Raw genomic sequence first — 23,731 nt, 5'->3', positions numbered from 1 at the left:
TGGACTTATGCAACCAATGAAGTTGTTCTTGTTCCTCAAGTTGTACAAGTTCGCCCTAATCATTTTTTCCCGATTAAGGGAATTATTAGAAGGGATCTCAGATTGAGTTGCCATAAGGTCATTTTCCAATTCCTTTCTCCTTTTGTTAAAGTCGTCGAAAACATCTTTATTCCATTTCCATAAGGAAGAGCTTGTGATTTTCAACTTGCCCAATAGCTTAAAGGCCAAAGATCCCTCTTTATGTGCATTCCAAGTCTCTTTTATCACTTCCTTGCATTGTGGATGAAGGGTCCACATAGCTTCGAAACGATAAGGTCTTTTCTGAAAATAAATATTTTTGTTAATGCATACTCTCATTGGACCATGATCAAAGAAAGCGACAGGGAGATTGAGAACAAAAATGTTGAAGCAACCATTGAAACAATGATTGTTGGCAAATGCCTTGTCCAATATTTCCCAAATAACATCATTTATTTTGACGATTATTGGTCTAAGTAAAATAGGATCCTTATATTGGGATTTTTGGGAGGTTTCACGATTCAAGGCACTAAAGCAGTTCAGGTGCTCCCTTCAAATCATTAGAAAATGAAGAATGTTTATCCTTGAATTAGATAACTTGATTAAAACTGCCTAAGGTGATCCAATACCATTTTCATTGACAAAGTTGGAGAAGTCCAAAAGCTGATTCCAAACCACATTATATTCACATAATTTAAGTTTACCATAAACTCAAGTGAGCCAGGTTTTGAAGTTATTTTCCTTGATGTAGCAAAATATCTTATTTTCATTAATAGAAATAACATTACATTGCACATTTCTATTTCAAAATAAGTCAGTTCCTCCGCTAAGTCCCTTACTATCAGTTCCTACAAAAGAGTCCAAATTCCATCCAAATTCCAAAATATCTATCATGGTTGGACTTAATCTCCATCAAAACAACAAACATCAACTTTAAATCTGTTAATATGCTGGGAGCAATGATGTAATGCTAAGGGATTCTTTAATCCCCTAGCATTCTAGCTTAAAGCATTTATGTTCGCATAGAAATTGTTCATACCTTTATAGAATGATATACATATGGTTGAAATAACTTGCTATATTCTAATTTTTAAATAAAATTAATTTCAATTATTTTAAAATTTTCCAATGATTAAATTTTATAAAAAAATTAAAACCTGGTTTTTAGAAATGATTTTCCAGAATTATGAATTATAAATAATAAAAATACAATAAATTTATTGGTTATGGCAGCATTAGAGGTGTGCATGGGCGGGCAGGCCCACCAAAAATTTCAGGCCCATTTTCTAGGCTCGGGCCCGGCCCGGCATGAAATATGGGCCTAAAAATTTGCCCAAATTCGGCCCGAAATAAAATTGTTAAGCTGAGCCCAGCCAAATTTATATTAAATTTTTTAACTTATTTTATTAAATAAAAATTTTAAAATATATTAAATAATCAAATACATTTAAAATAAATATTAAAACAAGAAACAAATAAAAATATATTAAAACAATTCTTAGAACAATACACAAATTGAAAATATATAATAAAAATTGATTATATTAAAATTAAAATTAAAATATAAATATAATTAAAAATAAAAATAAAATATATATATATATTTTTATTATATAATTCAGACCGGGCCGGGCCCGATCTCGGGCCAAAAAAAATTTACCCGAGCCCAGCCCATTTTCTAAACGGGCCTCATTTTTGTGCCCAAACTCATATTTCGGGCCTATATTTTTACCCAAACCCTCCTATTTTTCAGGCGGGCCTTCGGTCGGGCCGAGTAACCCGACCCATGCACACCTCTAGGCAGCATGGCAAAGCCACTTAAATGGATAAATTTACCTTAAAAAATGTTAATTTAATTTAATTTAAATCCATTAGCTCCTTCTAAAAATCAAATATTTATTTTAAAATTTAATGTTGATTTTGGTTTGGGTAGGAGGGAGCAAGCGTACATGGAAAGGTGGTTAAAAAAAAAAAAAGGGAGAAAAGCGGTCAAGAAGGAGTGCCGCAAATACACTATCCAAAGAAACAGGAAGAAAGAAAAAGGTCGCTACTACTACTATATATGGTAAGCCAACATGATAAGGTAAGTAGGTGACATTTACGTTACGTAAAAGGGAGTTTTTATTTTTTTATTCATTGTTTTACTATTTAAAGGTTGAAATATTAACCCCAATTCCCAAAACGACGCCGTGGTGTGTTTAATTAACCACACACACTCACAAAAAAAGGAAGGGGGCACTCAGCACAGCAGTGGGCAGCTAAGACTGCGTTGGCATTTGGCATTCACACAACCATCACTATAATTCCACCATTGGCTTCTTGCTGGTGTGTGGGCTCTCCCTCATCTGATCCTCTGCATGCCCGACACCTGTCCCTCACCATCTTCCAATTACACTGATACCCTCCACACACTCTAATTCCTCCACCCACCCACGCACCCACCCCCCTCCCCTGCTGTAATAATAAACCTCCGTTTCTTCTATCTCCTAGTTTTGGCTAATTATGCCCCTTTCACCCTCCCTCCCATTTCTCTTTTCCTTATTAAGAATGAAGTATTAATTCTTTTACTGCAAGTAAAAATTATTTCCGCTCTTAATTATTTACTGCACTTTTAATTTTATTAAAAACCAATAATGGAAATTTTAATAATTTATTTAAAATTTTCAATTCCTTTTCCACAATTTTGACAGAAAGCTGTCTACAATTTCTTTTTCTTTTTTCTTTTTTTTTATAATATTTTTTTATCATTTTTATATATAAATATATTGTTGCCTCCTATTACACCCCTCTTGGTGTTGTGTTTTTCTTCTTTCTTCTCTGCCAGAACTCAAACTTGATTTTTTTTCTCTTCAAAAACTAAAATTTTTTCATTTTATTTAAAAAAAGAAAAGAATTGAATCCCCCAAATCAAAAGGCAAAGCTATGTCAGGTCTGTATAACTCCAACTTTTCTCCTGCTAGAGCTGCTTCTCCACAGATCAGAACCACTCCAGATGTTGACAGGTATCACGCACTTCACTTTTCAACTTTTTTATTCTTGAATTTTGATTCTTTTTTTTTCTCCTTTTGGGGGTTTACCAATTTTTAATCTATATGGGGTTTTTGGTTTTTTTTTCCCTTTCTTTTCCTCAGTCAGTACTTATCAGAACTGTTGGCAGAGCATCAAAAGCTTGGACCTTTCATGCAAGTCCTTCCTATATGCAGCCGGCTGTTAAATCAAGGTTAGTTATTTACTTTGTCACTACTGGATCTAGGCTTTGTTTTAGTTACCAATGCTAGATCAGTCTGGTTGAGTGTAGGGCTGAGATGTTCAAGTTTGCCTTTTTATTATACCTATTCTCTTGATGGGTGTGGAATTGGCTGCTTGATCATGTATTTAACCCAATATTTGTAAGTTGGCTACGTGGTCCGATACCATTGTGTTTTGGATTGTGCCCTTCACTGGAAATAGCTCTGTTAGTTCCACAACTGAGTCACTCAGTGATCGCTGTTGTTTTAGTTAAATGGCACATGGAATACCGTCATCTACTTATCTTCCGCTGGCACAAATTATTGACTATTAAGAATTCCAAGCCTAAGTCAACTAGCCAATGGTGTAGTGGCAAATGATTTAGGTTGCTTTAAGTTTTTTTGTTATCATCAAATCCCAGGTGACATCCCCTTCCCCTTACCCTTTATCAAAAAGAAGAATTCCAAGCCTTCGAGTGCTATGTATTCAAAGATGCATATGAAAAGATGTTAGGATTTTGACCCGATTAAGTAGCGAACAAGTAAAATAGCAAAATAAATTGAGAAATTGAACACACAAATTTAACAAATTTAACGTAAAAAACTCATCCAAAGAGTATAAAAAAGTATAAAAAATTACGGATAAAGATAATTTTACTATAATGGCAAAAGAATGAAGAGTACAAAAGATAAAAGATAGAGATAAAAACTAAACTCCGAAAACCCGAAAAACAAAGAACCCACAAAATATAAACACAAAATTCTCTAAATGTGTTATGAGTTCTAATCTCTAATGAGTGTATTTTCTAAGGTTGTAAAAGAGCCTATTTATAGGCTAAATTCATAGATCAAATAATAATAAAATAATCTAAACTAATCAGTATTTGATTGAATCAAGTAAACAGAGTTTAGCTGAAAGACTATTTTTCAAATTTAGCTGAAAATAGGAGTCATATTTAACAAAAGATTTTTAAGTTTGGATTTAGAAAGCTTATTGCGTTGAGAAGAAAGTTTTGAGTAATATAGGTAAGCTAATGTATAAAGGAAGTAGATGTTGCATGGTTGGTAGTGTAAGCGAAAGCGTAAACAAGGAAAACTACTCAAGACCAGTTGCTCTTCTAAATTTGAATTTCAGAAATTCTCCGACTTTTACTCTAGGCACAGCTAATTATCTTGATTAGTTTGTGTAAGAAATAATATCCCTTGTTTAGCAGCTAATAGAAGTTTATGTATTTTTTCAGACTGTAGGATGTCTTCACATTCTTTTTTTTTTTTTTTTTATCGTCTTGCCTTGAAATGGTTAATTTGATTTTGGATGCTATATTCAATTCAGGGATTGATATGTTTTCATACCTTCATCTGTTTCTCACATATATGGTCTTTAATATGCAGAGATATTTCGAGTCTCGGGAATGATGGCTAACCAAGGATTTGGCGACTTTGACCGGTTGAGGCATAGAAGCCCCAGTCCCATGGCTTCTTCAAACCTTATGTCAAATGTTTCTGGCACCGGATTGGGCGGCTGGAATAGTCTTACCCAAGAGGTTACTATTCTTAAATTTTCAATTTAGCGTCTTTCTTTTAAACACAGCTGCATATAAGTTGATAGTTTGAGTAAAACTAAGTGACATGCTTATGCTTTCAGTTCTCTGGCTTTTGCATTAATATTATTTCTGGTAAATACCATTATAATTGAGTGTCAAACATTGGAAAGGAGATGCATAAAGACCTCAAACAAACATAAAGTTTGAAGATCTCACTTTATTACTTGTCCAAAAACCTTTAAATCACTTTCTACACTGTTATTTTTGCTTCAAATTGCAGGCCATGTCAAAGGGCCTGCTACTTTTTCATTCATGCTTTATCTTGGCACATTATAGGTGTTGTTCCTCTATTCAGGAAAATGCAGAAACAAAATGCTTGCCCACATGATCCATTTCAGTATGCATTGGTGTGTGCTGAGCCTTATCTGCATGAGCATGTATGTTAATCCAAATGCCATGTGACTGTTCTAAAACTATGGATTTCAATTTTGGTTGCTAAGTTCTATTCATTAAATAAGAACTGCAATTGTCGCTAAACGAAGCATTCCTGTCAAAGGTCAATATCTGAGTTTCATATTGCTTTGCATCTGGTTGATGACTCAAATGCTATGATTGTTTAGTTTCCAATATTTTACATAACATTGGGCCATCTTAAGTAACTCAGATGAGAACCAAGTCTCTAGTGCTATGATGCCTTCAACATTTCTTCCCTTCAATTTTTTCCCCTTATTTCAATTGGTTAACATGCTAATATATTTTTGTAACATTTTAGTACCTGATCTTAATAAAGCATTGGGAAAGTATTCCCACAAGGGTTGTTTCAATTCAAACTTGTTTTCATATTCTTGTCTCCTGTTATTTGGATTTAGCCTTCTAATCTTTTGTGGTACCGCTGCTTTTTTGTATTTTGACAGAGACTAAGTGGGCCACCTGGGATGACAATGGACTGGCAAGGTGCCCCAGCAAGCCCTAGTTCATACACTGTGAAGAGGATTTTGCGTCTTGAAATTCCTGTTGATACATATCCAAACGTAAGCTGTATATGGAAAATGCTAGTGCATTAGATTAAGTTTTGTTTGATTATATTTTTCATATTTCAATTGAATGAAAACTCTTTTGTGAGTATTGAGGTTTAGAGTCTGTCTTTCCTTGTTAGTTCAATTTTGTTGGACGACTTCTAGGCCCTAGAGGAAATTCATTAAAGCGGGTGGAAGCTACTACTGGCTGCCGTGTGTACATTAGAGGAAAAGGATCAATAAAGGATCCAGACAAGGTAAAAGTCCAAAACCATTAGCTTTTGCTATGTCAACTAGGATTCTGTTGAAACTGGCAAGGAAGATCAGATGAACTAATTTCTGGATGGCCATATGGAGCCTCTGTAAAAGATATTAAAATTTCGAAAGATAATCAATTTTTTATCTTCTCTTTATATTTTGAAAATTTATGTCTGTGTTTTCGTAATAGTTTTCTTACATAACAATTGAATGGTTTTGAATAATAATTCCCCATCTTTTCCCATATGAAGGAAGAGAAGCTCAGAGGTAGACCTGGATATGAGCACCTGAATGATCCGCTTCACATCTTAATCGAGGCCGATTTGCCTGCTAATATTGTTGATACACGGCTTAGACAGGCACAGGAAATCATAGAGGAATTACTTAAACCTGTGGTATGTACATCAATCTTTTTCTTCTCTTGTAGAAGGTTTATCAGTCTCAGGTTTCTCTTTTATATGCTTCCATCTTCGAACTCCGTTGTTTTTCATAAAAAAAATTACCTACTTTTGCTTGTGTAAGCTCTTTGCCCTCTTAGAAACTTTGGCATCCTCCCAGTTGTGCTGCAGGACTGTTATTGCCCCGCAGGCATTTGTGCTGTTAAAACTTTTAATGTTAATAAATATTTTCATGTTGTATTTTGCCTGAACTACTTATTGTGATATGTAGGATGAGTCGCAAGATTTTATCAAGAGACAGCAGTTGCGGGAGCTGGCAATGCTAAATTCAAACTTCAGAGAGGATAGTCCGGGTCCAAGCGGCAGTGTCTCACCTTTTAATTCAAGTGGAATGAAACGTCCCAAAACCGGGCGCTGAGAAATAAACCAGAAATCATCTGAAATTGTTTCTACCGGCCTGGGGTTTCGTCATAGCCAAGTATATCTTCCGATGCATATTGGTTGGGTGTAACTTTGGAAGGATTAGGCTAACAGTTGTTGGTGGTGAGCTTTCTGGTGGGAATGTCATCGTTAAACTGTTTTGCCTTTTGAAAAAAGAACAAAAAGAAAAAAAAAGAAAATTGGGTCTTGGAGGTCAATACTCAGTTTTGCTGTAAACTCTGAATACATTCATTGGATTTATTCTTGTGTTAGTAGGTTTAAGGAGTGTGAAATATATATATATATATATAATTTATAAATATAAAAATATTAATGATGAGGTGGGATTCATCTGAGTTTTGTAGGGATGTGTATTTGTGTCATGTTATTTTGATTCCTTTTGTAGTTTACATAAAGCATGTAATGTAGGTCCAGATGGGTTGGGTCGGGTCAGGTATATTATATTCTTTTTTTGGGTCTGAGTATCCGAAGCACATGGATCTTCTCTCTTATGTCACTTAAATGTAGTTAGAAACGTTATTTGAGAGATGATTATCATTATTATTATTGTTATTATTATTATTGATGGCTGGTTGGCTGCAGCCTGGAATTTGTATCTTTAATTTAAAGCTTTTATGATGGAGATTTGGTTCAACAATAGATTCGGAAGTTCTCAACTGTAGCATTTATTGCAGCATAATCTTCTTCAATAAATAAATAACAACAACAACAACGAGTAGAAAAATATGTTGGACCACGAAAGGACTGTTTGGCTTTGCGGTGCAACTTCTCTCATTGGATTCTCTTTTATTTTGTTTGTTTCTTAGTTTATTATGATAAGCGAGAGGAGGCACCATTTGGTTGGATTTTGTTGGATTTATTTTTGTATTTTAATATATTATTGAAGCCCTGATTGGGATTGGTATCAGTAAACCGCATCATTGTTTGTGGTTTATAAAATAAGATGTGAAAGCATATGGGTTGGTCTATCAATGGTTGGGGTTCGACCTTTAGTTCTAGATAAAGATATTTTATATTTTCAAGGAAAGAATGTAAGTTTATATCTTAACATTAATATTGTTGAAAAGAATAATCACAAATTTTACATATAAACAATAAAAATAAATATAAAATCTTAAATATAGACAGTAAAAATAAATATAAAAGATACTCAAAAGAAAAAATAAAAACAAAAACTTAATTGTAGCAGTCGCATGCTATCTGTCACATGGCCTGGAAATCATTTAGTCTACAAGTGTGGCCTATGCATTTGCAAGCAATGAAGGAAAAGGGAACATGCCATGCAATTTCATATACGTAGGTAGGTATCATATCAGATAAATATTCAGGGGATCTGTTAACAATTAAAATTGTGTATAAAGATGAAAAGTAGCCAAGGTACAAGCTAAAGTATATAGACCATGGTCACTATTCTTCTCATGTTGAACCGTATACCGTATTGTGGCATAATTTGCGTTAACTGTAAACCACTATTAATCAATCTTCTTATCTAACAGCCTCTGGAGCAGAATCGCAATAAGGTGTGTGTAAGCAAACTAACTTGGTGCATGTTAAACAAAGAGAGGCAAAACCAATTCCTATAGCAACCCCACAGCTGGTTTTTCGCACATCCAACCTTATCGCCCTTTCAACTATTCTAACAAAGCATGGGATCAATCCTCCACAGGCCAACACCAACACATGGTCCAGACCATTGTAGTCAATTCCTGCCAATATTGCTCCGATTGCAGATATTGGACCAACAAACCCAATGAGAGCAGCTGCTGCTAGAGATCCATGCCAACTTTCAGTAGCTCCAAAGATGCAGCTGGCCACTGCTGCACCACGAGGAATTCCATGAAGGGAGACAGGGACGACCATGTGCCGGCCAAGTCCGTAAGCTTTTGGTGCCGCCACTCCCAGCGCAAGGCCCTCAGCCAGTGCATGGAAAGCCACTGTTCCACATGCTAAAACTGACTGAAGCGTCAGAACACTCACAGGAAATCCCGTAACTGATGGTAGGTTATTTGAAGAAGCTCTTTTGTTGCACATAATCTTCAAAATACTGGAGCTTGAAACATGGACAAATGCAGCACCTATGGCAAGTAGCGACACAAGTGGGAAAAATCCCATTTTAGAAAATACAAGCAGTTGCAATGGTCGCCAGGCACCAAGGATGAAGGCAATGCCAGAAGCAGCACCCATGAGAAGGGCATGTTTAAGGCAGAAAGCAACAGCAAATGCAACAAGAATGAGGCCACCCAGCAAAGGTCCGAGGCCAAAAAGTAACGAAACAAAGAAGCCAGAAGCATCCTCCGAACTGAAAAATTGAACTAATATAATTTTAGTTGATGAAAAGAAACAAAATGATATTACAATATAAAGCCAAAAAAAAAAAAGAAAGAGTAGGACCAGTATTTAATAAAAAAGGCAGATGGCCAGGTTGTATCATGGCCAACAAGGCCACATATCGAACCTAATAAAAGCTACATCAGACAAAGTCTGCCTAAATCAACTTAAATGCATGGACAGAAAGCTATAATCACAACATCACACAGTTCTAGAAAATGGAATATATGCTCTAGAAGACAAAAAGGCAATATATCATTGAAAAAAAAAATCTAAAATCATCTTTAATATACAAAAGGTTATGATTCCAGCAAGATGCAGGATAGAGAATAGAAAATAAACCCGAAGTAGTAGCAATGGTGAATTATCTAGCCACGTATCCTTCTCAACAAACTATGGTTCAATTTACTTACTTGTAATCATGAGTGAAGTTCTGGAACAGAGTGCTTAGTGCTTCCATGAATGCTACTGAAAGTGTAGCTGCTGATGCCACTGCAGTTGGTGAAGCTTCCTATTAAAATAAAAAGAAAGGGGTTTTTTTTTTTTTTTTTTTTTTGGGGGGGGGAGGGGAGTTTAGACTTCATATCTATAAAACAGAGAAGAAACTTTTAAAAATAAATAAAAAATGAAACATGGTATAAGAAGATTAATCTCCTTCAATTTAAAAAATTTCTGTTCAAGTAAAAGTTATTTTAGCCTTTTAGGCTTTGCTAAAGAGAGAAACCAAAGAGAATGGAAGTAGTAAGCATCCATTAACATAGCTTGGGTTAACTAACCTAGGTTTGAAAATTCCCATTGGAAGCGTTATTGATGTGAAACAAAGCAAAAGGGGCGTGAAAGAAAGTTGTAGAAGCAAACCCTTATTCTTGAAGATTATAACATGTATTTTAAGTGCAATAAATGCAGTCACCTTAAATGCATCAGGGAGAACCTCCGCAACGACCATCCAGATCATACATCCAGCAGCAAAGCCAGTACAAAACGGGAGGAATTTATTAAATGCATCAGCACATATAAAAGAAGGAACTGCTACAATGGGCTGCCAAAAATTTTTTGAAAACAAAGATAAGGGAATAAACAAGCATCAAGGAAACTAAATTAACAGAGAAATTATGCTCAAATAAGATCAGCAGTTTAATTGATTGACCCTCTAAGAATCTGAACTTTAGCATTTGTTTTCCGTTCTTTGTTTTCCCAATTGCAAGAGATGACACCAAGATGCAGTCATTTACCATTGTAACATCAATCAAGTATGCACTTGTCAGTTAAGATGGTTTGAAAAAAGTTGTTGTTCAATCATCATCTGGTGACAATGAATCCTCTATTGAAAATATTTAACTGGTCTTCAAATTTAAGTTTTCAACTTCCCCATTGTTTCTTTTACTTCTTGTTCTCAATCAGATCTTGTAAGTTCTAAGTTATAACTATTTCCATTGATATGGACAGATATGCTCAAAGCCAGTCTCAAATAGCATTACATAATTAGATACCTGCGGTAAGGAGGTAATTACACTCCATAACATTGCATTTTGTGGAGAAACGCCCCTCGATGCAAGCACCATGCTCACAGCCAATCCCTCCGGTATGTTATGTACAGCTATGGCTAAAGTTACCAAAAGGCCTTGAGTAAAACCTTTCGAGCCAGCAAATGAAACTCCAACACCAGAGCCCTCTCCAAATGAATGGAGAGTCATAATTCCAATGACAAGGACCACTTTAGTTGCTTCTGCTCCTTTTATATCCAGCATACTTACTTCCCCATATTGTTCAAGCAACTGAATCCCAAAAACAAGGAAAATTTAAAAGATGTTAACATCACCTATAAATAAAAAGACACCACAAGATACAAGTTAAAAGGACAGCTTTGTATATGGCATGAAATATTGACAATCTTAAACTCTCTGCAGAAGCAATATGATCCTCATACATGATAAGGGATGAAAAAGTGAAAAGGCCTTTTTCATTTGCAAGGTCTGAAACAGAAACTTAATCTACTAGGCATGGCTCTTTAAATGATAATTCTAGAGTGGCAGAAAATGAAACCTAATAATTGATATGAGAGATTGTGATACCTTTTTACAAAGAAAAATGAAAATGCCACCTGCTAAAATCCCGATCACAACCCAAGTTCCAGCACCATGTTCCTGTCCTTCCTGTATAAGATCAAAGCTTGCAGCCAACATGACACCAGCAGCCATTCCATTGCATATCCCAGCCCACTGAGGATCGAGCTCCACAAAGAAAAACGGAACTGCACCTAAACCAGTTGCTGCAGCCATTGCTAACGTAAAAAGCATGACAGTGGACACAGAAACTTTGCTGTAACTACCCTTCCAGTCATTCATTTCCTTGTCATTATCCTCAGAAGTTATGACTTTCTCTGTACCAGTGCCATCTATAACAGTATCCCCAACATTCTTATGGGGAGCTCTAATCCTTTGTGAATTTACATTTTGACCATCTGCTGTAATGCATTCAAGGAAAGAAATGGCGACCAATAAACATAGAAGCAACTGCTTGAGTCTGAACCGCATTGCTTTTTATTATGGCCACAAATCTATCACCGATAATGAAGGTTATTGATCAAATAGAATTCATGTAGGTGGGGATCAAGAAAAGTCGAAAACAAAACCAGTCAAGAATGTTTGGAAACGCACCTGAGCAATATAAGCTGCAATTAAAAAGCACAATTTTCGTGAAAACGAAGCTTTTGTCAACCAAATGACTAAAACATATTGAGCATTCAACAATGACAATGATCGAAATAAAAGGCCAAAATCAATTGAAACAACCCCCCCCCCAAAGAGCTATAGTCCAATAAATTTGAGATGATCATAAAGAAACAGCAGATACAATCAAAAGGATAATCATTTCAAACAAACCAAAAAAAAAATCCAAAACCCTAATTGATAATATAAACAATTACCATAGGCACTGGCCTCATTTGCACAAAAAATAACCAACCTTAACAAAAAGCAAGAAGCTTAAGAATCCACAGTTCCCAAATGGCAAGAAAAAAAGAAGGAAAAGATTGGTTTTATTTTGGTTCAAATTAAAAGCTATGTAAACTCTAAAACAGAAGATGAAAGAAAGCGAAACAAATTCAATTGTGGAAAAGGGGAAGGAAATCCCCGAATTTTGCAGTAAAAGAAAAGAAAAAAGTTAATAGATTTGATTAAATTGAAGATAAATTAGAAGAATAAATAAAAATGATGGAGAATCGAAATAATATAAAAACGCATCAAAAGCGAAACTTGAACTGACCTGCAGGTGCAGGGTTCCAAACAAAAACGATGGTGAAGAATTTGTGGTTAGATTAGTTTAAAATGGGTAGCAGCAGGCAGAAAGATAGAAAGAGGAAAGGAATATCATATACACCCTCAACAAAGTGGATGATCACACGATAAGATTTTTCATCTTTTCATTAATAATTAATAATCCCTAATTCTAATACAATAAATTAAACTATATAATTAGGTATATAATAAAAAAATACTTAGAAGAAACTGTCTATCCCTCTGTCACACTCGGATGAGGGGTTGACTTTCATATTAAAATATGATTTCAGACTCACCAACTTTATTTTTCCACCTCGAGGTTTAATTTCAAATAATTTAATTTTTATTTAATTATTTTTAATTTTCATTCAAAGGATTACAAAATCAAATAATTAAGAAAATCTCAACAATCATATCTATCAACGAGTGAAAAAACATCAAGTTAAAGAATCACATAACAATCTAAGAAAATAATAGCAAGTAGCTAAGATTAAGAAGACAAAGACTACATCAATGTTGATGACTACTGCTTCCTTTATTAACTTAAGTTCCTGTAAATTGGTGGTGATGTTAACAACTAACTTGTTGAACTATCAATCAAATGTCAAATGTGGAAGTGGTTTTTTGAGGAGATCAACAACGTGATTTGCAATTTTTAATTGTTGATGTAGTAAATGAAAATCTATTATGTGAAATATTGAATTTTCTTAGTTAGAATATTTCGTTGAAAATAAACTTGAATCTGACCTACTTCACACAATACACATCCATTGAACATATGTGAGATGCATGTGAGGAGTTCAAATTTATTAATTACTTAATTGTCATTATCAAGAAACTTGATTAGATCTCTATGTTAGTAGTTTTTAAACATTTAAATAATCTTATCATTCACTATAAAAGGGCTCATACAATAACTCACAAGACACTTCTAACACACTATATCTTCATCTTCTCCCCAACTCCCTTATCAGAAAGCTTCTATTCTCAATGGCTCTCCATCTATTTATAGGTACCAGCAACCCTCCCAACATTGAATTTGACCCTACTAACAATCCACCAGTCTAAGATACTCAAGAAAATTTAACAACTTAGGAGCTACTGACCCAAACCCAAACTCAAAATCCTTTGCATGTTAATCAAAATCTTCATCAGCAAAATCAAACAAACTCTAACCTACGAAATCAACAAAACCCTTGTCAATTTAACTCGTATTAACAAATTTATCTATACCCCATGTTGATTATAACCCCCAACCCAACATCATGCTAGAGCTTCATTGGCCTATCAAAGTTCACATCATCATCTCAAGATTTCAATAGTATAATGATTAGAAGACAAGCAAACGAGAGAAATATACGAAATGAGAAGCTCATTTAAGAGTTGAGAGGAAATAGAGCCGCTTAAGAGTATGATCCATTACATAAATAATTAAAAATATATTATTCAAAAATTGATTAAAAAATAAAAACGCATATGTCATTAGGAACTAATTTTTTAAATCTATAAAACCAATAAATATAAAATAAAATAGCATAAATTAATTATTTGTTTTAATAACGTTTTCATTAATAACAATTAAAAATAAAATAAATATTTTTATATTATTTTTATTTAATAAAAAAATATTTCATTGTTATTTGATATATTTAGCTTCTATTATTCGATATTGGATACTTTTTATTATTATTTAATTTTAATAATACTTATACAATTTTGAATATTTTTATCATGTTGTTTTCAAATATTACTCCAAAAGCAATGGCAAGTTATTTTATCAAATTATTTAATATTTTGTTATAAAACTATTTATTTTTATTTACTTTTGAAATGATATTTTATTCTTTTAATTATTTTTAAAACTTAATCAATTAATCCTTATTAAAGAAAAATTTTCCATCTAGTATTACATCATAAAACTATGATGCTTTTTCCGCTTAAAATCATTTTAAAGCTTGTATGTCTCATCTGCTATGAGATTAAGAGAACGAGAAATCATAGTATTAAATTGTGATGGCGGGTTTTATTGTTGATGTGGTTACGGTATCGCAATTGTGATTATTGCAAACTTTACATAATGAATAATAATTATTGCAGACATGAATATTTTTAAAACATTATACTAAAACATTTTCAAACAATACTTTACTATTCTAATATAAAAGATATTTCTTTATGAGTTTTATTTAATTTTTAAAAATAAAAATTTTAATTTATTCATATATTTTCTTTTGAAAAAAAAAGACTTTTACTCCTTGTTAACATATACTATTGAATTTGTGTTGGTTATTTGATTTTTGACTACCCATCCTTAATTATTAAGATAAACTATTGAATAATTGAACTTACTATTTTGACTCCTAAAGCTTATTAACATAAACTATTAACTTATCCCTAAAATGCATATCATCTTTGGCTATATTTTCATTCATGGCATAATGCAATCATGTTGTCTAACTCTTTCAAAGAAGGGAACAAGTTATTTTGATTTTTGAGCAATAATTTCTACATCCAATTTGGCCAATTCCTCATATTTTTGTAACATAAAAGATAATATCATTTAAGCAATAGATTGTTTCAGGGTTACTTAATGGATTTTGATTGTAACAACTGTGATGTTATACCTCCATTACGTTAAATCAATATTGTAGCGTGGTGATTTAAAAAACTGTTATGATTTGGCTGCAAGAAACTATCTAAATTACTTTCTTCATTATTAAATGACGTGAAAAATAAAATCAAATAAAAGCCATAAACACTGGAAACTTATTACAGATACAAGTAACTAAAGGCCCCATTACTGTTCCTAGTATTTTAACAAATAATATTCAGCAAGATGAAGTGATAAAAACAGAGTTGATTGCATTATTAAATCCACTACTAGCGAGGCCTGATGGTGGGGATAACTCCGCTCACTAGTTCACTTCCATAGATTTCATTGGTAGGTTGAGAATTCCTTCCAGAGTAGAGAGGCAACGAAGGGGATGCATTGGATGCATCTGATTCTGATCCTGTTCCTGTTCCTGTTCCAGGTGCACTCATCTCTGTCTCCGGCAGCTGTGAACATAAGTTCTCCAACTCTCTTACAACTTCCAACATGGTCGGTCGTTCCTTGGGATCATCCAGGCAACACTTGAGGGCCAGTGCCATAAATTTCTTGATGATTTCAGAAGAGTAAGCACCCATGCTCTGGTCTATGATGGAAAACATCAACCCAGATTGACATGCCCCAAAAACCTGTAGCACATGTCTGTTAGTTTACTTTATTATCATTTTCGCTAAACATCTCTGTTTTTTGTAGCTAGCATAAATATATAATAATTAGTACCTCCCGGACAATGTTTCTGCCATGAGAGATAGGCAGCATCCCTGTCAAAAGTTCCAGAAACACTATTCCAAGGCTATAGACATCACTTTTATCGGTTAACTTGTGAGTCAAGAAATATTCTGGATCCAGGTAACCCTACATACAAAACTGGAAATCAAGTTCAAGCATCAAATGACAGCTCAAGTGTTCATGGAAAAGCTCTATTTAGTCTTACCGGTGTTCCTTTGACAAGCGTGGACACGTGAGCTGAAGTTCCTTCGGCATCTGGTAGTGGAGCAAGCCTTGAGATTCCGAAATCAGAAACTTTAGGAGCAAACTTGAAGTCCAACAATATGTTGTTTGCCTTGATGTCCCGATGGATTATTGGTGGGTATGCTTCGTTATGAAGGTAGAGGATGCCTTTGGCCGAACCCAACGCAATACGCATTCGCATGGGGAAACTCAACGTATGTCTGTATCTATCTGCAATTTCCCAACAATATTTGTTATGCATGCAGCAACAGTTAAAATCAGTGTAGCTGGAAAAATTTACCTGAGAGAAGATCATGGAGAGAACCATTGGGCATAAACTCATATACTAACATCTGGGAAGAAAAAAGCCATGGAGCATTAAGTGTCCAAAGGGAATATACAAGTTAATTTCATCGCATTGCAGCATTGAATTTATAGAATGTACCTGCTCATCTTGTTCGCTACAGTATCCGATCAATGAAACCAGGTTCCGATGATGTAATCGTGACAGCAGTTGTATTTCAGTTATGAACTCTGTCTGACCCTGCAAAGATCCTTGTTGCGCACGCTTAACTGCAACCACTGTTCCATTAGCCAAAATGCCTTTGTAAACCTTTCCGTAGCCTCCTTGACCAATTCGTACGTTATCTTTGAATCCATCTGTAGCTGCTTCAAGTTCTACAAAGCTGAATTCCTTAACACTTTCAGTTCTGATGGGAACTTTTCCAGCTGCAGTGAGAATAAAGAAGGAAAAAGGATCGTTAATATTGCCTTTACGTTTTATATGCAATCACTGCATATATTATTCTCGGATCTGGACTTACATGACTGTTTCTTCGTCACTTCATGCCCAGATTTGGTTTGCCTTTTGTAGACGAAAACCGTAATTGCCAAAGATATTGCAACTACGAACGATATAGTCCCTAGTATGATTCCAGTTAGGGCGCCTTTGCTTATTCCTCCTGATTCCACGGGCTGGAGATCAACTGCAATAAATGAAGTAACTTTCACTAAAGACTGAAATAAAACTGAACATGTATGAAGGAAAAATTAGATGGCATAAGCATACTGTTTGAATAAGGTCCGAGGAGCGTAAAATCGATCAGCTCATATGGACCAAAGGTGTCATTGGAAGGGATCGCAAATGTAGCAATTATGTCCCTGATCCGTTGTATCTCACTGTTATTGAATTTATTAGTGTTATTGATATACTGAGGGAAAAATTTTAAAAACAGGCGAAGCCTAGGACCCTCTTGCCATATAAATGATTTAACATATAGTTGATAAAGATCCAATCCCAGGTTGAATGTAATGAACTCTTTGTACGGGACAATATAGGGGCGAAAATCCGATATGGTAGGACTTCGTAAACGTAACCCGACTTCAAAAGGTGCAGCACAGAAGCAATCAACAGGAGAATCTGGGACAAATTCAAAATTATCATCCGTAGGGCAAGATTGAGGTTTGCAGCTGTCACTAGAGTTACTTGAGCTTCCTGTTTCATCTCCAGTTCCTGGCACAAAATCATCATCTCCGATTGTAATCCCGCAGAACCGAGCTATGTTTAGTTGATTTGCTGAGGCGCAAACAGGGTTGCCTTCAAGCCTAAGTTAAGTATGCAGGGCATGCAGCACTAATGTATCAGAGATTATCATATTATTTTGCAACTTTACAATGCTACAAATAAGTGACAATGCTCTCACCTGATTGTAACATTTGAAGGAGGATCTATACTGCCAGAAATATTCAAAAGCGAATTGTTCCGGAAGTCTCTGCAGGTAAAAGCAGGTGCATGCACTGATGATTAGGTATAAATGAAGCTGAAAATGGAAATGATACCTTTCGGCCTTAATGACTTACATGATAAGTCTTGCCGTAGCAGTAAGGTTCTCATTTTGCCAAAAATCGGAGGGAACATCTCCTGTTAACAAATTGTTTTCGAGTGACCTGCGCACCAACAACAAAATGCAGACCATCATTAAAGATCATCCTATATGGCTTCTCAAAAGATTTTCAAAGACCTATATGCAATATAAATTTCTTGTAAAAGAAATTGAAAGTAAAAAAATGAAGACTAAGTCTTACAATCTCTGAAGACGAGGAAGGCCTGAAAAGTTTGAAGGAATAGATCCGTTGAGCAAATTATAGGATAGATCACTGCCTCGTATAGAGAACCAAAGCAATGATGACTCGTTTTAGCTTATCAGTGAAGAAGAAAATTCATATAATAAATCAATGGTAGCATCAACCACCCTTACATTGTAGTAACGTTATCAGAAAGCTTATTTGTTGGTATCCCTCCAGTAAGTTGGTTACGGCTCAGATCACTGCCGTATGACAGGCCAACACAAAGTAGTGTTTAAATATATCAAACAATAGATTAGTATGTAAACAAACTCCTATAAATGCTGGAAAGGCTTACAGATAGCGAAATGTTTTAATACTGCTGAAATCAGGAATGGCTCCTTGCAAGCTGCAATTCCTAAGACTCCTGTACAGATGAATTCAATAAAATCATGCGCGATTTTAGCCATTTCGACTTGACAACATTTTGAAAGAAATGAATACTGGTCTAATCTTTATATCCTTTTTCCCTTTGAATAAACTGATAGTCAATAGAGAAAGGGAAAGAAGCTGACAATTTCACTAGGTTGGACATGTTGCCATAAGAAGCCGGAATCTCTGTTCCACCAAAATTGTTATTATCAAGTTGACTGCAATACAAACAAATACTAGTATGAGATGTAATCAAAATTCCATCCAATTCAAGATATTAATTAACAGTAAACTTACAGTATTCTCAATTTAGGCATCTGTGAAAACTCTGGTGGTAGATTCCCCGTTAAGTTATTGTTGTCCAGCAGACTGCACATCCATCATGGATATAAGCTATATTAAAGTGATTCATCCATAACAGCCCAGAATTTGTGACAATGGAATTAGTACTGAGCTTACAAATGTATAAGTGCAGGCATGCTGCTGAGCTCTGACGGAATCTGCCCACTGATTGAGTTGTTGTTCATGTGACTGCAGTTAACAAAATGCATAGAAAAATTATTATATTAATGCATTACTTCATAACATAAAAAGCATTTAAATTTAATTTAGTAGTATTATTTACTCACAAGTGCCTGCAGCTGATGAGGTTGACAAAAGATTTGGGCAGTGAACCTGTTATCTGATTCAAATCCACCTGAAACATCAACAAGTTAGGAAGAAAACCGAGCTCGTCGGACAAAGGTCCTGAAAGCTGATTCCCACTTAAAAGCCTGCAACCATGATCACTAATCTTATAAGGTTTCTGCATTCATTTACTTGAAACTTGCTTTTGTTAGCTTCTGAATATGAGTTTGCTTACAGGAACTTCAATGATTTTATATTGCCTATCTCCTTAGGTATACTTCCTGTAATATTGTGATTCCACATAAAATTCCTGCACCAAGTAAGGAGTCATTGATGGTAAGGCAAGAATTTGGTGAACTTGAGTAAATATCTGAAGTCTCCAAAACATTGGCACCACTTACAGTACAGTCAAATTAGATAGCTGGCCAAGTTCAGGAGCAAGCTTTCCAGTAAGATTCAAGTTTAGCATCCGCCTGCCCAAAACATTACAACGTATCACTCATTTTAAACAAAATAATGATGGCAACCAATGAATACATGAAAATACACACAGTTCTTGAATATGCAAAAAGCCATCAGGTTGAGGCATGGTGCAGATTACTCCGGTCCAGTTCGAAACGCAAGGATCTCCTTTTCTCCAGTTCCTTAGATTTTTTCTCGGATCTTTAAGCTTACGCCGAATAGCTTGCAGTGCGTCAACTGGAAAATTCAACACAGGCATTTCGAAACTGGTTTAACAATGCAATATGATGAAGTAACAAAGAATATATTATAAACCAAACAAAATCAACCTTCTGGTGGATAAGTAAGCTGTGCCTGTGCCGAAGCAAGAAGAGCAAAGTAACATGAGAAAAGAGCAAGAACCAAAGTAACATTCAGTACTGCCGTTGCCATCTGTTAAACATACATACATTCATACATACATGTTCAACACAAAACATTAATAAGATGCATCACATTGGTGTAATGAAAAAAAAAAATACTCATACATTAACTAAAACGTCAAAAGGATAGGGAAAAACAATAAGAGAGGCAAGTGGATATAAAATGAGGGGGATTTGGCTCCTATGAGAGTGGAAAAGGTCCAAAAGGAAGATTGGGTCATTAGTAGTAACAGTGCTGACAGCATATTTGCCAAATATAAGTGAGGTAAAAGGAGTAGGTAAAATGCTAGTGTCCAAGTTGGGAATTTTAAGATTTAAAAAGTGGCTTTCACTTTGAGATAGGCTCAAGGACTTTGTCTTTGGAGATAGCTTATATATAATTCATATGGCCATTGTCCATAGCTGCAAATGCATAACTTCCAAAGTCCTTGAGATTTTATAATTAAAGAAACCTGAAAAGTCAACTCCACCTTATGGTTTTAGTTTTTGTTTGACTTTGACTTTTGAGTGAAAGAGCGAGCAAGCATTAACTAATTCTAATTACGCCATACAATTCTGGGATTGGAAATCGTAGTGCAACAATTCTAGACTTTAGTTTTGGCTATTACTAAACCTTAAAAAAAAAAAAAGAATTTTGTTTATTACTATTCCTTAATTTAATATTTGGTTTAAGTTTGATGCATACTACAACTGTTTATAATTTTTGCATAATAACTTTTTTACCTTCCAACTTTATAAAAAATTATTTTAACCATTTATTTAATTTTTACTTCTTTTAGCTCTTAAACTTGTATTTTTGTTAAATCACATCAAAATAGATAGAAAAGTTAAGATGTGTTAACTTTGCTGAAATGACATACATGTGAATTGTTAGGTAGATAACACGTCAACATTTAATTAATTTTTAAAATTTAAAAATTATTTTTAAAATAAAAATCATTAAAATGGTTTAAAAAGTATATATAAAAACTATAAAAAATACTTATTAATTTTATTTTTCTAAATTAATTAAATGTTGACATGTCATCTACATGATAATCCATATGTGGCCTGTTAGCAAAAATTAACAAACGTTAACTTTTCTTTTTATTTTGGGGTGATATGATAAAAAGTATAAGTTCAAGTGCAAAAGAGACAAATAAAAATAAAAATGAAGAGCTAAAATGAATTTTTATAAAGTTAGAGGAAAAAAATTCATTATGCCTTTTATATATTATCAATCAACCATATCATGATTTATCATCAAATTTTGAGAATAGAGGCTGAAGGTTTAAAAAGCTTTTACTAAAAATCAACAAATTAAGGGTAGCTGACTATTAGTATTTTCTTTTTTCATTTAATTAAGAAAATTTATGAAATGGTCATTCAACTTTTAATTTTGTCTTTTAGTCATTAGTTGGTTAACAATAGTAGCTTTTAAAGTGAAAATAATAGCAACTTTAACTCTCAATATTTACAAATTATCTAATTAGATTTTTAGAATTAAGATTAAATATAATGTATAAATGTTGAGGTTAAGTTGCTATTATGTCAATTTAAAATATACCACAGTTTATTAACCGGTGACAAAAAAAGACAAGATTTAATAGTTAGGTGACTATTTAGTAAATTTTCTTAATTGGATGATAAAAAATACTAATAATTAAATGATTACTAGTGTAATTTACTCAAAATTAATTAAACAGTGCGCCCAATTGAACTTTGATGACCCCACAAAATCTATTAACCTCTTCCTTTAACGAGAATTATTACTGATCAATTTGATAGTTAACGTAATAAAAACTTACATGTGGCATGAATAAATATTTTCTCATGGCATCTTAAGAAAGCAAAAAATATAAAAAAAAAAGAGTCAATAGTTAATAAAAACTAAAAGTTATAAAAGATTAATAAAAACACATGTCTAAAATGAATTTAGATAAATAGATTTAAACATCATTTAAATTTAAACTTATTTAAATTTATTTTGGATGAGTGTAAAATTAAAAAAATATTAATAAATTAGTAATTATTAAAAATTGTAAAAATTATACATATGCAATCAATATGAACTCAACCGCTGCCAAATAAAATGAGTTGTGATTATATATATGCTAAAATATGATGAAATAACATCTATAACTTTTACGCTTAACATTGATTATATTCCAATAATGATAAAATAAATATACTCACAATATTTGTGATTATATATATATATATATATATATATATATATATATATATGGTAATCCGTTTTTCCTCTTTTTTAAAGTTTAATATTTAATCTATCCCAAGCATAGTAAAATATATACACTCCCTATGAAAACTTATTTGATATATTTTAACGAAATTTTACATAAAATAGGATCAAAGGTTGACCAGCATTTTATAGGGCATAATAAAACATTAAAATAAATAAATATTTTAAAAGATATATACATCTTAATTTTTAAATTGTTTGTAAAATAAAAATTTACATGGTCACTAAATCAAATATCCACCCTATATATATTTAAAAAATTCTTCTTTATTTCAACATATGTATTTCATCACCTGCCTTTTTATTCTACAGCTGCTGAAGTAATATTCATCACTTGTCGTTGTATATATATATATATATATATATATATATTTTATATTTATTATAAGTTTTACATTTTTATGCTCGTTATAAATAAATCTAAATAAAGAATGTCCAGATTTAGATAAATTTGATTGTCCGTGTGTCCAGATTTATTTTAGATGTGTATTTTTATTATTTTTAAACTTTTATTTATGTGGCATGTCACATTTTAGTTTCTCATTATTTTTGTCAGTCACATTAAAATTCATTAATAGTCGAACTAGTTTGATATTAACGAAAGGATTTTTTTTTTATGTCACTCACGGCTTAGTTAGATGCACTTTTTTCAGTAGGCCTTAATTGGTTTTTATTTTTTATTTTTATGGGAACTGTAATGAGAACTATTTAAATGAGACCCAAATAAAAATTAACCCTTAGATTAAAAATAAGGTTTATATGTCAAAGAAGCCTTTAAAAATGTGAAAAATCAATTAAGTCCCTATATTAAATGTGCACCCAATTAAGCTCATATAGCTAAAAAAATTCAATTAAGCCCCATTAATGAATTCTGTCATTGACCATGTTGAATTAAAATAAATTGTTGAACCAATCGATGGTAGCTTATGCAACTTTTAGATTAATTTAATATTTTCTCATAAAAATAATAAAATAATTAAAAAATAAAAATATTACAAAAATATTATAAAATTTCAAAAATAGAGTTAGATATAAACTTGTAAAAATATAGAAAATAAATTTTTTATAAATATTAAAAAATCTAATAAATTAAAAAATTATAAAATTAATAAAAAATATTTGAAATTTTATAACACATATAGGAATTCTTAAAATCTTATAAAAATCATAAAATTTTTAAATAAAATTATTAAAAACATTAAAACTGATATAAACTTATGGAAATTATATAAAAAAACCATAAAAACTTGAACTGAATCGGATCAGTCGGTCGGAACTATTAGAACAAAATCGATAAGGGTATCAGTCTAGAGAAAACCATTAGATCGTTTGACTTGGGGAGCGGGCGGTGAAACTGATATTTTTTTTAATGTTTTATTTAATTGAACTGGATGGACCGACTGAATTGGAAAACC

At 33.1% G+C, this 23,731-nt stretch overlaps 3 protein-coding genes across 4 annotated transcripts; 1 reads left to right on the top strand and 2 right to left on the bottom strand.

The window, feature by feature from the left end:
- Window positions 1-2,703: 2,703 nt before the first annotated feature.
- On the top strand, window positions 2,704-7,626 carry LOC108487302 (KH domain-containing protein At2g38610). Its single transcript, XM_017791606.2, has 7 exons — window positions 2,704-3,020; window positions 3,150-3,238; window positions 4,638-4,789; window positions 5,704-5,820; window positions 5,946-6,062; window positions 6,315-6,458; window positions 6,733-7,626. The coding sequence occupies exons 1-7, from the start codon at window positions 2,941-2,943 to the stop codon at window positions 6,877-6,879; spliced, it is 846 nt and encodes a 281-aa protein (XP_017647095.1). The 5' UTR covers window positions 2,704-2,940; the 3' UTR covers window positions 6,880-7,626.
- Window positions 7,627-8,188: 562 nt separating this feature from the next.
- On the bottom strand, window positions 8,189-12,778 carry LOC108489546 (putative zinc transporter At3g08650). 2 transcript variants are annotated; one of them, XM_017794175.2, is made up of 7 exons: window positions 12,495-12,777; window positions 11,888-11,901; window positions 11,303-11,787; window positions 10,721-11,005; window positions 10,141-10,269; window positions 9,644-9,741; window positions 8,189-9,201 (listed from the first exon to the last, which is right to left on the bottom strand). In XM_017794175.2, the coding sequence occupies exons 3-7, from the start codon at window positions 11,762-11,764 to the stop codon at window positions 8,388-8,390; spliced, it is 1,788 nt and encodes a 595-aa protein (XP_017649664.1). In that variant the 5' UTR covers window positions 11,765-11,787; window positions 11,888-11,901; window positions 12,495-12,777; the 3' UTR covers window positions 8,189-8,387. The 2 variants fall into 2 exon arrangements, with proteins under 2 accessions (XP_017649664.1, XP_017649665.1); XM_017794176.2 differs by lacking the exon at window positions 11,888-11,901 and having other exon boundaries at window positions 12,495-12,778.
- A 2,423-nt stretch (window positions 12,779-15,201) lies between these two features.
- On the bottom strand, window positions 15,202-20,253 carry LOC108488687 (probable LRR receptor-like serine/threonine-protein kinase At5g37450). The gene is made up of 21 exons (XM_017792977.2): window positions 20,180-20,253; window positions 19,982-20,084; window positions 19,742-19,889; window positions 19,592-19,663; window positions 19,426-19,500; window positions 19,193-19,336; window positions 19,023-19,094; window positions 18,861-18,932; window positions 18,707-18,781; window positions 18,490-18,558; window positions 18,326-18,394; window positions 18,153-18,224; window positions 17,928-18,014; window positions 17,771-17,839; window positions 17,137-17,672; window positions 16,892-17,053; window positions 16,513-16,796; window positions 16,369-16,420; window positions 16,051-16,298; window positions 15,837-15,971; window positions 15,202-15,745 (listed from the first exon to the last, which is right to left on the bottom strand). The coding sequence occupies exons 2-21, from the start codon at window positions 20,082-20,084 to the stop codon at window positions 15,389-15,391; spliced, it is 2,901 nt and encodes a 966-aa protein (XP_017648466.1). The 5' UTR covers window positions 20,180-20,253; the 3' UTR covers window positions 15,202-15,388.
- Window positions 20,254-23,731: the final 3,478 nt, after the last annotated feature.

Source organism: Gossypium arboreum, chromosome 10 (assembly GCF_025698485.1).
Source record: "Gossypium arboreum isolate Shixiya-1 chromosome 10, ASM2569848v2, whole genome shotgun sequence".
In the NCBI taxonomy this organism is placed as follows: Eukaryota; Viridiplantae; Streptophyta; class Magnoliopsida; order Malvales; family Malvaceae; genus Gossypium; species Gossypium arboreum.
Note: the sequence above shows the minus strand (reverse complement) of the source record. Positions and strands in the feature narration are given on the sequence as shown.

Coding starts and splice junctions, on each gene's coding strand:
- LOC108488687 (XM_017792977.2), bottom strand. CDS start 20,084: ATGGCAACGGCAGTACTGAATGTTACTTTGGTTCTTGCTCTTTTCTCA. Junction 19,664..19,741: donor TTTTTGCATATTCAAGAACT/GTGTGTATTTTC, acceptor TGTTTTGGGCAG/GCGGATGCTAAACTTGAATC. Junction 18,782..18,860: donor ATGCCTAAATTGAGAATACT/GTAAGTTTACTG, acceptor TTTGTATTGCAG/TCAACTTGATAATAACAATT.
- LOC108487302 (XM_017791606.2), top strand. CDS start 2,941: ATGTCAGGTCTGTATAACTCCAACTTTTCTCCTGCTAGAGCTGCTTCT. Junction 5,821..5,945: donor CTGTTGATACATATCCAAAC/GTAAGCTGTATA, acceptor TTTCCTTGTTAG/TTCAATTTTGTTGGACGACT. Junction 6,063..6,314: donor CAATAAAGGATCCAGACAAG/GTAAAAGTCCAA, acceptor TCCCATATGAAG/GAAGAGAAGCTCAGAGGTAG.
- LOC108489546 (XM_017794176.2), bottom strand. CDS start 11,764: ATGCGGTTCAGACTCAAGCAGTTGCTTCTATGTTTATTGGTCGCCATT. Junction 11,006..11,302: donor TCATTTTTCTTTGTAAAAAG/GTATCACAATCT, acceptor TTTGGGATTCAG/TTGCTTGAACAATATGGGGA. Junction 9,742..10,140: donor TTCTCCCTGATGCATTTAAG/GTGACTGCATTT, acceptor TTATTTTAATAG/GAAGCTTCACCAACTGCAGT.